Source organism: Temnothorax americanus, unplaced genomic scaffold (genome assembly GCF_048541705.1).
Source record: "Temnothorax americanus isolate GAGA-0224 unplaced genomic scaffold, ASM4854170v1 Scaffold15, whole genome shotgun sequence".
Taxonomy (NCBI): domain Eukaryota; kingdom Metazoa; phylum Arthropoda; class Insecta; order Hymenoptera; family Formicidae; genus Temnothorax; species Temnothorax americanus.
The window spans coordinates 1,073,058-1,084,498 of record NW_027509286.1 but is presented as its reverse complement, the minus strand read 5'-3'; the positions used below and the strand labels follow the sequence as shown (position 1 = coordinate 1,084,498).

The 11,441-nt window shown below is 39.4% G+C and overlaps 3 protein-coding genes across 6 annotated transcripts in view; 1 reads left to right on the top strand and 2 right to left on the bottom strand.

Moving 5' to 3' along the window:
* Positions 1–367: 367 nt before the first annotated feature.
* Sou (required for meiotic nuclear division 5 protein souji) lies at positions 368–3,205 on the top strand. Of its 2 annotated transcripts, none has more exons than XM_077401985.1 (7): positions 368–596; positions 1,118–1,401; positions 1,486–1,623; positions 1,709–2,007; positions 2,084–2,186; positions 2,278–2,432; positions 2,531–3,205. In XM_077401985.1, the coding sequence occupies exons 1-7, from the start codon at positions 428–430 to the stop codon at positions 2,592–2,594; spliced, it is 1,212 nt and encodes a 403-aa protein (XP_077258111.1). In that variant the 5' UTR covers positions 368–427; the 3' UTR covers positions 2,595–3,205. The 2 variants fall into 2 exon arrangements, with proteins under 2 accessions (XP_077258111.1, XP_077258112.1); XM_077401986.1 differs by having other exon boundaries at positions 385–596; positions 2,513–3,205.
* A 445-nt stretch (positions 3,206–3,650) lies between these two features.
* Positions 3,651–7,420, bottom strand: LOC143895129 (uncharacterized). The gene is made up of 2 exons (XM_077401993.1): positions 6,118–7,420; positions 3,651–5,525 (listed from the first exon to the last, which is right to left on the bottom strand). Exons 1-2 carry the CDS (start codon positions 6,290–6,292, stop codon positions 5,080–5,082), a joined length of 621 nt encoding a protein of 206 aa, XP_077258119.1. The 5' UTR covers positions 6,293–7,420; the 3' UTR covers positions 3,651–5,079.
* A 186-nt stretch (positions 7,421–7,606) lies between these two features.
* LOC143895123 (uncharacterized) overlaps positions 7,607–11,441 on the bottom strand; it is a 52,207-nt gene continuing 48,372 nt past the window's right edge. Inside the window, exon 3 of one of the 3 annotated variants that reach the window (XM_077401981.1) lies at positions 7,607–10,427. In XM_077401981.1, the coding sequence (XP_077258107.1) occupies positions 8,898–10,427 (1,530 nt within the window). In that variant the 3' untranslated portion in view covers positions 7,607–8,897. The remainder of the gene's footprint in view (positions 10,428–11,441) is intronic. The other 2 variants (XM_077401980.1, XM_077401982.1) reach the window with 2 other exon arrangements.

Below are 11,441 nucleotides of genomic sequence, written 5' to 3'. Positions count from 1 at the left end.
TATATATATATATATATATATATATATATAATATGAAATACATTTAATATATAATCGCGTAATTTTCGATTATTAATTTCAAATATTTTGCTACTATATATACTCATAATATTTTTAACATAAAAAAAATATATTTGTAAAGTCATGTTTATATATTATTTTTCTACTAACATATTTAATGGACTTGTAACGTTCGACCATTTTTTAAACAATCTGCATAATCGGTTGCAGGCTATATCGCATATACGCGATAAATTGTCACTGTAAAAACGCCCGTGGCGCACCGACAGCCAATTGAGAGCCGTCCAACGAGTCGTCCGTACGTCACATGAGATATTTGGCCTAACTACATCCCTGGGAGTGAGTGGGATATTGGGATCTTGGGATATATGGTTTATTGCGGTCTCTCCACGGCTCCGCGGTGCAAATGTCAATCGCGAAAAGTGATACAACAATAATAATGGAGGCGTGCAATGCCGTTGAGCGCGAGGTGGATAAAGTTCTGTCGAAATTCGGTGCGATAAACGAACATGCGGAGACAGTGCTGCACGACCTGATAAATCACATTCAGTCTTTGAAAAAGGATCTGGAAGAAGGTAAACGGGCTCGAAGTCATTTCCCCGTTCCCGAGATCTTTGTCTCCGATCTTGATCGCTAACGGGTAGTTTTTAGTTCGAAGCATGCGATTTGGAAGGCTTGTTCACGCTCTCCGATTCTTAACGGACCAAATCGATTTTCCGATAGACTGCGTGCTCTATTTATTAACTGTAGCACCGCAGTTTAATTTCTTGGAATCGACTAACCTGTAAACCGAGCTTTGCATATTGCCCGCTATTAACAGCTTAGTTCTACGTGTTTAACATAATTTTTAATATAATAATGAGCGATTAAATGCAAATAGTATGTTTTTCTTTTGTATTTATTTTATTTACCTCCCTACGTTTTTTCAAAATACCAATGTATAAGGCCTTGTCATGCGTTGTCGCAAATTATCTTGTCCCTGAAATAAAAAAAACACGTCAGACATACAACTGATATTAAAATATGTATTTATATGCGTAATACGATGAAAAGAAAAAGGTTTATAATATATGTACAAACTTATTGTTTTTATTAGCGCCACCTAATCAAGAACTAACGGCTGGTCAAGTACAGATGTTGAAGCAAGCGATGACGAAAGTACGCGATACTGTACAAAGACTGGCGACAGACCACCGTGATTTGCACAGTACGGTGTCCAAGGTTGGCAAGGCGATAGACAGAAATTTCATTGCCGATTTCGCAAGTACCAGCAGGGAAGATGTGTTTTCCGGGCCTGAGAAATCTCACCTCCTGAATCAAATAATCTGCCAGCACTTTTATCGCCAAGGAATGCTAGACATTGCCGATGAATTAGCAGTTGTGAGTTTCCTTTACCAAATCTATTTTATATTGTTTTCTTTCTATCTTACGCGCGTGTAATACCACGCGTGGTAATATTTACAGGAAGCTGGCATCAAAACCGACGAAGGCAGGAAGGAACCATTCACAGAATTGAACTATATATTAGATTGTCTAAAACAGAGAAACCTTGAACCGGCATTAGCGTGGGCTAAGAAACACAGAGAAGCACTTTTAGCACAGGTAATTTCCGACTTGCAAATGTATATCGTCCATTTTATATTGGTGTATAACGTGCGTGTCGTAAATTTTTTATTTTTTTTTCCAGAATTCTTCTCTCGAGTTCAAGTTACACAGATTACATTTTATAAGATTGGTCCAACAAGGCCCTAGCAAGCAGAGAGAAGCGATATTGTACGCCCGCCAAAATCTCACGCAGTTCGTCGGACGTTACGAGAAAGAAGTACAATCTCTAATGGGGACGTTACTGTACTTGCCGCATGGAATCCAATCGTCTCCCTACAGTCACTTATTAGATCCAACTTTATGGCTCGAGATACATGACGTTTTCACCAAAGAAGCGTGTACATTACTAGGTTTAAGCGTGGATAGCCCATTATCTGTTTGGTACGTACATCTTACTTGCTCGTAATTAAAAGGAATTTAACGGGCGACTAAAACATCGTGATTTGATCACGTGCAGTATCAACGCAGGATGCACTGCGCTACCTGCGCTATTAAATATCAAACAAGTCATGCAGCAGAGGCAGGTCACCGGTATCTGGAGCGGTAAAGATGAGTTGCCCGTAAGTACAAGGACGCATAATCACATGCGTATTTAAATAAATGTGTAGAGATATTGAGATTCAAAACACATCGCGTTCTTCTCATCTGCAGATCGAGATAGATCTGGGAAAGCAGAGCCGTTATCATTCAGTCTTTGCCTGTCCCATACTCAGGCAACAAAGCACAGAGAACAATCCACCGATGAAACTGGTTTGCGGTCACGTAATTTCCCGAGACGCGCTGAACAAACTCGCCAATGCAAATAAGTAGGTGTTACATATGCGGCGAGGCTGGAGTACACATTGGTGCTTCCTATAAGTGCTGATTTAAAGTCACTTTTTAAAAGAAATCAATTTATTTCCAGGTTGAAATGCCCGTACTGCCCGGCGGAGCAGAATCCTGAGGATGCGAGACTTATTTACTTTTAAGCTGTGATATACTACCTATACATATAGTAATATATACATATATATGTAATATGTGTGTGCGCGCGTGTGTGTGTATAAGGAATATATACACATGTAAGAGAGTTAGTTTTGCAGTTTCTTTGTAACGAATTATACCGAATGCAAAAGAACAATACAAGTTACATGCAATAACCGGAGAATTGTAAATTCATATTTACATTTGTCATCAAGAATCTGTTACTGAAACTGTTTCCGTTCATCGTAATATCAAGATCGACCATTCACTTAAATGCAGATATAAGTGCAATCAACTCTTCGCAGTCTTTTTTTCTTTTTTTTTTTCCAAGGAAACTGTTCCGAAATATCTAAAGAAAAACGGAGGAACTGTGATAGTTTTAATATTCGTGGGATAGTTGTAATTACACAGTTATATATTGTTGGTTAGACAATTTATATATATTACTCTAGTGTATAAGTGACCAGCTTTTTACGCGAGTGATGACTTAAGAGCCATGAATGTTTAACGATGCCTAACAAATTTGTTATAAGATTTTCGTAAAGTTATCCGTTTCTCATTTCGATTGTATGTACTGGCTTGGCTATAGTTAAATGAAGAGATCATTTTGTAAATATGTGTTTTTTACATTGATTTCCTCCCACATCGCAATTTACAATACTCATCAATTCTGACGTATATATAAAATGAGAAATATATTGTAACGGTAATTAAAAATGAAAATTGATACATCCTTTTTTACGAAAAGATCTAGTATTACACATTATTAGTAATACATATTGGTATTAATAACATATTTTTTTGTTTTAATAATATCATACATTATTAGTAATACATTTATATAAAATTTTCAAATAAAAATTAAATTGTTACAATTGTCATTAAAATTATGTTTTTCGTCAAATTATAATTGTCATATCGATTTATCAAACTATGTTTTATTGAAGTAGGTAATAGGAACAGAATTTCCGACGCGTTAGATTTCTATTCTCTATTGCCTGTACCTGACTAATCACAGGAATCATAGTGATTCAGTTTTATTATAAGTTGAAATGTAGTTATATTTCAGTTGCCTGTCTTGTCCCCTATTGCCTGTATTTTTGTGTTGTATTTATACCTTAAAAGAAGAGAAAAGAAAGAGACAAAATAAGGCATTCGCTGTTTATCAACTTCTAGCAGATCACCAGAATATGCATTAAATAAACGTAACACAAATAAAGACAAAGTTTTATAAACATATTTACGCAGATAGTCCTGCTGCTATTTTTTTCATTATAAAGTAACTAATTAAATTTAAAAAAAAAACAAAATATATAAATACAGAATGTTAAATATTTAATATATTTTATTGTCCAATAGACTATATAAGATATATAAAAAGTAAAAATTAAAACAAACGTCATGTGGATATACTATTGTCCGCTGAAAATGATGGCACACGCGGCCACCACGATGGAAAATCCGCCAGAACCACTTTTCGGTGGTACAACTTACGTTGCACGTACAATCTTCTTCTTCTTTTTCTTCTTAGTAAAGCGTATCAAATCGAACAAAATATTATAAGAGGAAGCTAAATCTCACGTCAAAAACAAATCTTCGTGCTAAACAAAATGTGAACGTGAGACGTGGGACATCCACGAAATTGCAGCACTGGTTGGTGGAAAGTGGACGATGATAAATATGTACTTGATATAATATCGATGTTTATGAATTGATAAATAAACATGACAATAAAAATAATAACGATAAACTTATAATTATCTATAATTAATTAAATTCACCTGTATAATTCAAATATATCTATTTTTATAGCTTGCGATGAGCTAAAGTCAAAAAAGACTCTCTCTGCTCTCTTACAATAAGTGGTTTTAATCCTGATGCAAGTTCGCAAAGAATACGAATATTTATATAAAAACTCCTCAAAAGAACAATTTTTTTAATTTTATAATAATATATGTCGCGACACAGAATTTGAATGTCATTTGTTAAAATAAATATAATAATATTGATGTACTTTATATCATATAATAATATATCTCTCAAATACACATAAGTTCATAAAAATTGAGTTTAATTGCCTTTAATTGCTGCCAAAGTGCAATCCAAATTGCCGTGCTAACTGTGACGTCACAGTTTGTTCGACTACAGACAAAAAAAAACAAACATTCGATCTTATCTTTTTGCAAACAATATAAAGTAAAACTACGCAGTGTATAATTACAAAATAATATTAACCCTCGGTGGTCACACGTTGAGTTCAAAGTGATCCCAATCAATTTTCAAACAACTGCATGCTGTTCAAAAACTAACAGTTTGAGTAATCGCAAAAAAATTCTAGAATTATAAATTTAACATTGTAGAATATATTCTCATTATAAAAAATTAACTTTTTGAGTGGCATTATGTTCAAAAATATCCTTTAAAAAATGTTCAAAAAAGAGGTGTAACCAAGGGTTAATTATATATAGAAAATGGGATAAAACGCGGTCTTCATGTTGCTTCTTCCCGTTTAAAACGGGCGGATAAGATTTCCGGGATCATGTTGACCTCGTTGTCGAGCGTTCCGTATATGCACCAATCGTTGCTTAGACTTGTCTCGATGATTTTAAATGGTTCTGCGGACTCGGGTGGACTGTCACAATCGCGCTGCGAATCACCACGATCGTTCTCATCGATGGACCACTGCGATGCGATCTCCTTGAACGGCTGCAAGCAGTTCGCGTTCTGTTGTATGTTCTCCAATTCCTCGTCGCAGAGACGCTCGACCTCCGACAGCTTCTGCCTGTAGGCGTCGACGAGCACACGCTTGTACGAGTTGTAACGTTGCTCGGCTTGCTCGACGGAGTGTTGATCGTGATACTTGGCGAGATTCTTCTCGTACTCGAGTATTGCGAGTTCCCTGATGCTCTGTTCCGACGTAATATCAACGATGTTACCTGTAAATACAAACCGCATAAATGTTAATCATCAATTCTGGATATAGAGAATTCAACCGAACGGATATAGTGAAATATATAAGAAAGGAACATAAATGCAAATTCAGATTTAATAATTTTAATTCTTGCGCAAGCCACACTTGTTTTTTTGCATACGTGCAAGCTACACTGGGGTCTGGAGAACCCCAGCCATTTTCGCTCATAAGTTTCGAAAAAATCAACACATCGTAATGTTTTTTTCCCTAATCAATCGCAACTTTTCTGAGAATTATGATAGCAATCTCAGACTTTGTAAAAAAAATTAATACCAGAAAATACGCATTAAAAAATAAAATGATAGTTTCAAACGTAGTTCCCAAAACTTCGTTGAGTTCTTGAGACCCCAGTGTGGCTTTCGAGGGTTAAATAAGACTTTAAGAGTTCCCTAAAGATTTGTTCACCGATGATGAAGGATTTATAATTATTCCGAAATGAATTTCTCAGTTCCCCCTAATTCACTTCTCGATTCACTCGTTTTACAGGACCTAAAGGAGTGAATTGAAGAGTAAGTACGAGCTACCGATTAAATATCGATGATTGCAAATCGTTATACCTAAGTCGCTCGAGAGCGGCGATTCGACGGCATAGGCCGCGGTTGCGGCCCGCGCGGCCGCGGTTGCCTCTTCAAACGCAAGGGCATCGCTTCTCTGGCGTAGAAGATGAAACTCCTCCTTCTCCCTTTTCCAGAGAGCTGCCTCCTTGTTTAGTTTTTCCCGAAGGCTCGTCATCTTTGACCAGAGCTCCTGGGCGCGCTCACGAAGGGCAGATCTAAAGCGAATAATTTTCTATCTGCAGCAAATAATAATAATTTTACCACGACCAAGAAAATATTAAAATCGCAAAAAAACCTCAACATTTTTTATACTCTTTTGCTCGAGCACTTTTTTAACACGTAAATTGTTTTTATATAAATTATATACCTCGTACACATTTAACAGTGTGTTGTTAAATATGTGCGACGAAAAATGATTGAGAAAGATTTAATTAATATAGTTTTTTTAATTGTCAATCATCTGAGCAAAACTCTGAAAGATCTTTTTTGAATTGCGATCGATCTGAAATATTAATTTTTAATTAATTCAATGTCTTGTTATCTCTTTATATTACGAAACGCAAAGATCTACTTTATTGCTTCCGTTTTCGTAAGCGGAACACTACCCCTGTAATTTTCGCGTAAAAGAGAGGGAATGGATTCTCTGTCCTCGAAATATTTCTTTCAAAATTTCAAGATTTACAACATGGAATACAATACGCGAATTCTTTTCCACAGTCGACGGATGGTCCTAGATCTGTCGCGGGCGAAAGTTGAGTCTCCGTTCGCTCGACGTCGCCCGACCGGCCCGACAATCCTTCGGACACGTCGTCCTCGTCCGACGTATCGAGGTAAATCGCGGGAATATTCCCGATAACGTCTTGCGTGCCTGCTTCGTTCCGCGTGTCGTCGCGTTTCTCCAAGTGACATTTGCGAATTTTCCAATTTCTGGACTCCGAATTTCGAGGCGCATCGTTCGAGGCGACAGGCGCTACTTCCGCCGAGGAGACGAGCCTGACGTCCATCGCGTTTCGTTTTTTTTCGATCAACTACATAAATCACGAGAAATATCGCTGACAAATGGAAACATTTTACATTTACTGATCCCGGAATTCTCAGGGATAAATTGCACGCGCTTATGTTTTAGTTTTGTTTTGTTTTTTTGTTTTTGAAGTTTTATTGTCGCCGCTTTTCCGCGATGTTGATCGGTTCTCTCGCTTGGCTCCAATTCGTTACTGCGAGAGTATAACTGTCGGTGCGAGAATCATGTTTTGACAACTCATAAATGACAAATTATTACGATTGATTTTATTCAAGTTATCCTGATGCGTATACGTAGTGTAAAAGAATTTCGCAATTCTTTCTTTCTGAAAAGCTAATTTAAAGCTATCTTAAAATAAAGAAATGTCGATAATATTACTGTCATAAAATGCCTAAACAAATGTTAAAAACAGAAAAAAATATATATGGGAAAGGTGCAAAATATTTGACAGATGAAAAATAAAAAAATGCATCGTATTTGCATTGCATGGCGTAAATATTTATCTATGTAACGTAAAAATAATTTTTACAATGTAACAACAAAAAGATTTGCACATTTTATAGTATTTGCATCACTTGGTTCGATAGACAAATTTTAGTAGTTTTGATGTTTTCGATTAATCCTCAAGTCCTTACGCAAAGAAAAATTCTCTCTCCTTAACTTCTGAAAGCAAAATCCGAGAGAAAAAAAAGCAGATTTTATGCTAAATTTTTATAAAATTTGAGTCCTCTCATTGGAGCACGCATGAGACTAGCTCTCCCATTCTTTCTTTAAAAAAAAAGTACAATTGAGAGAAACGTCAACTAAATCGCACTGATCCGGCACAAATACTTAAGGATTAATATCTTCCATGTGTATATTAATAATACAATTTCATCGAATTGCAACAACGAATAATTGGTAACACTTTATGCAATTTTCCAAAGTCGACCGTTTGCTTTAGAAGAAATTGGCAAAGCAATACCGACAGAAAGAGAGGAGAGATTAAGTCGTCGAAAAGTCCCAATCGTATGTCCTATATAATACTATGAGATGCCGCCTGAGGTGTTGTAAGCATTAAAAAAGAAATTTACAACGTATGTTCGTAACATTGTACCCCTTTGATTACCCTGCCATTTTTCAACACGTCGGATGAATTGCATTGTTTGATTACAGAATGTCCTTAATTACAGAATGAACGTGAAGTGTATAATCCTGCCCGATATGTAAATTTTTTTTATTATGTACAAATTTCGATCTCGGTGGGATGTGTGTGTGTGTGTGTGTGTGTGTGTGTGTGTGTGTGTGTGTGTGTGTGTGTGTGTGTAAAAACAGCCGCAATGATATATCACCATATAGCCTAAATTGTCTCATTATCTTTCGAAAGTACAATCTAGATATAAATTCTAATCGATCTTGGATATCCGTACTAAACTGCTAAATTCCTATGCTTAAGTATTAAGATCGATTAAAATCTAAACATGGTTGAATGGCATTTACATCTACATTTCAAACAGTGTAAGACACTCGCAGAAAAATCCTCGAGTCAGTCACATTGTTGCAGCGCAAAGAGCAACCAAAAATTAATAAAAAAAATAATAATAATAATGAACAAGTAGTCTCTTTACGCCGTTTGCACTTTAGCGACGCGCATGGCGCGCGTTTGATAATCCCGTCTCTGAGGACGTTCAACGTCTAACGATTCGCGACTAGTAACGACGGGGGATAGAATTTAGCCTTAAATTAGATTAAATGTAAATAAAGAAAAGCGAATGTCCGTTTAAAAGGCAAAACGCTCGAGGTTTGCTCGCACTGTCTGGCTAATCCCTTTGGTCTTCTCCGCTTGCCAGCTCTTGCACTTGCTGCGAAAGAATCGGCACTCCTCCTCGTGATTAGGGTGCTTCATCGGCTTGTAATCCTGCGGCGTGCAGAACTCCTTCTGCTCGCCGTAAAACTTCTCATAGCCCCCTAGCAAGAGATAAGTCTCCGGATAGTACAGTGCCGGGTAATGCTCCTTGTTGCACGCGCGGTCCAGTCTGCGTAAAACCCTCGAGAGATTCGGCCCGCGCTCCCACGAGAACTCGCAGTGGAACACGAGGATGTTGCGCTTGTCGTTGTCGTGCTGGATCCTGGGAACGGTCTCGGCCAGAGGATTGAACATGATCTGCTGGACGAGATCCATGTTGTAGATATTCACCGCGCCCTCGATGTGGCCAGCCTCGTACTCGTATGGGTATCGGCAATCGACGATCGTGTAGGAGGCAATGCGATCGGCGAATTCACCACGTAGGAGCGCTGCCATCGTGTTGGACGTGATGGTTTTCAGGTCCGCGTGCATGCCGCTTGTGAGCGGCAGTATACACGGCTTGCTGAAGTCGCCGATGAGATCGTTGTCGGTGACACTGCGGTGGATCGCCCACTTGAGGTTCGAATGCGTTTCGGTTGCGCCTGTCCTCGACTCGGACAGGCTTCTCTGCAGAGAGATTTGCGAGTGCGTCAAGGTACTCGAGCGTCTCGCCGACATGGGTGTCGTGTCCAGACGTAAGCCGCTGGACTTGCGAGATCTTTTCGAGGTCTCGTCCTCCAGCAGGTCTTCCGACGGCCGTTTGTAAGGCCTGACAGAAGGCGAGTACTCCATTTGTAGTCTGTAGTAGGGCGCCGAGGCCTCGTCGTAGCTGTACGTCCTCATCATCGTCCTCTTCGAGCAGGTCGCCGTTGGTGAGCGAAACAGGCAGGTGCGGATTTTCGACATCGGCACTTTCTCCAAGGGTGACCTCGCCAGCGAAGGCGTCCTTTCTACCGCCGGTGACCTCGTCAACGACGGCGACCGCGCGAGCGGCGACGATATCGTCCTGATGTTCCGCTTGCATATACCGCTCTGTACTGACAACCACTTTTTGACCTTGGACGACATGTTCCGTGAGAAGTCGGGAGAGACGTCGTAATCTGTCGACGCCTCGGGCGTGACTATATCGCCGGACAGTAGCTTCGAAATGCCGCTCGGTAGCTGCTGCGTCTCCTCATCATCCGTGGTCTCCATGTCGTTGAGCTCGCTCACAAGCCCGTCATCCATGCTCTCGTATCCCGACGACAGGCTACGCAAAAGGGACGAGCTCGTGGGCCTCAGGCCGGGCGTTGGAGAATATGGATCCAACACTCGATAGTCCAGGGTTAAGGAATGCGACTTCGCGTACTCGAAGAATTTTCGCCGTCTCTTCTCCATCTCGCTGGTAGGGCTCGACGGATGGCCGCTATCCTGGCTGTTCTCCTCGTAGATTTCCAAAGGTTGCCGTACTTTCTTACTGCGCACCTGGACAAAGAGCACAACAATAAGCAACAAAATCACTGCGATGTTTAAATGGAGAGACTTTGGGAGGAGCATGACAAATTTCGGGAGTAACAAATTGAGGATATTTAAGAAAGATGAATTCTAAGTGAGGAGATAAGTGATGAGAAGAGGAAAGGGCAGAAAGCAGAAGGAAAGAAAGGTCTTCAACATTTTATCAGACATCCTGCGTATACAATTAAATGAGAATCGAACCGGTGACTATAGCACATTCCTTACGGGAATCTACGGTTCCTGGTGATTTCTTATAGTTTCCGGTGATTTTTGTCGATTATTGAAAGCAGGCCGGAAAGAGAAACGAAAGCGTGTCACGCGAGTCATAGATGCGATCGCTGAAGGATAGCCGCCGATCGACAGCGGTCACAGCCGGTCGCGCAAGGTGTCGCATGCATTATGAAAAAAAAAATCAAAGACTGAAATAACGGATGATAACGGGAAGGGAAATAATTCCCTTCCTTTTTTTTCTTGTCATTTTCCATGGTAAAACGTATCCGCTATCTGCGATGGTCATCATTAAAATCAATGTATACCTCGCTGTTGATAAGCGGCAGCTGCGCGACACGTACTCGGCACGCGAGCCGGATTTGTCGTTCGACCTTAATCGCGGAAACGACAATATCTACCCCGGAATGCGTGTACAACATCCGGAATTGAATTGAATATGCATGGAAGGCGTAAAAATCTCGCCCGATCTCGCGGTGGCGGATGCGCATAATAGCTTGGTTTTAAATTTCGGTATCGTTGTACGATCTACAGGTCGATGTCGCGACTGCATGTAAGCTTTAAAGCCAGCTATTCAAATTTATATCGATATACACTTTACATCGCGCAGAGAACATCGCGAAAAGAATTCTAAAGTTATTAAATATTCTATATATAATGGCATTTTTCTCTAATTGATTAAATATTATATATTAAACAGTATTTACATATGCGTGAAATATCCCGTTGGGACAAAATCTTCAAAAGTTTTGGTAG

What these genes read in the sequence shown, in the direction of transcription:
- Sou (XM_077401986.1), top strand. Translation starts at nt 428, where the DNA reads ATGTCAATCGCGAAAAGTGATACAACAATAATAATGGAGGCGTGCAAT. An exon ending in GATAGCCCATTATCTGTTTG is followed by an intron (nt 2,008 to 2,083) that starts GTACGTACATCT and finishes GATCACGTGCAG; the next exon opens with TATCAACGCAGGATGCACTG. An exon ending in GCGGTAAAGATGAGTTGCCC is followed by an intron (nt 2,187 to 2,277) that starts GTAAGTACAAGG and finishes TCTCATCTGCAG; the next exon opens with ATCGAGATAGATCTGGGAAA.
- LOC143895129 (XM_077401993.1), bottom strand. Translation starts at nt 6,292, where the DNA reads ATGACGAGCCTTCGGGAAAAACTAAACAAGGAGGCAGCTCTCTGGAAA. An exon ending in GCCGCTCTCGAGCGACTTAG is followed by an intron (nt 5,526 to 6,117) that starts GTATAACGATTT and finishes TTGTATTTACAG; the next exon opens with GTAACATCGTTGATATTACG.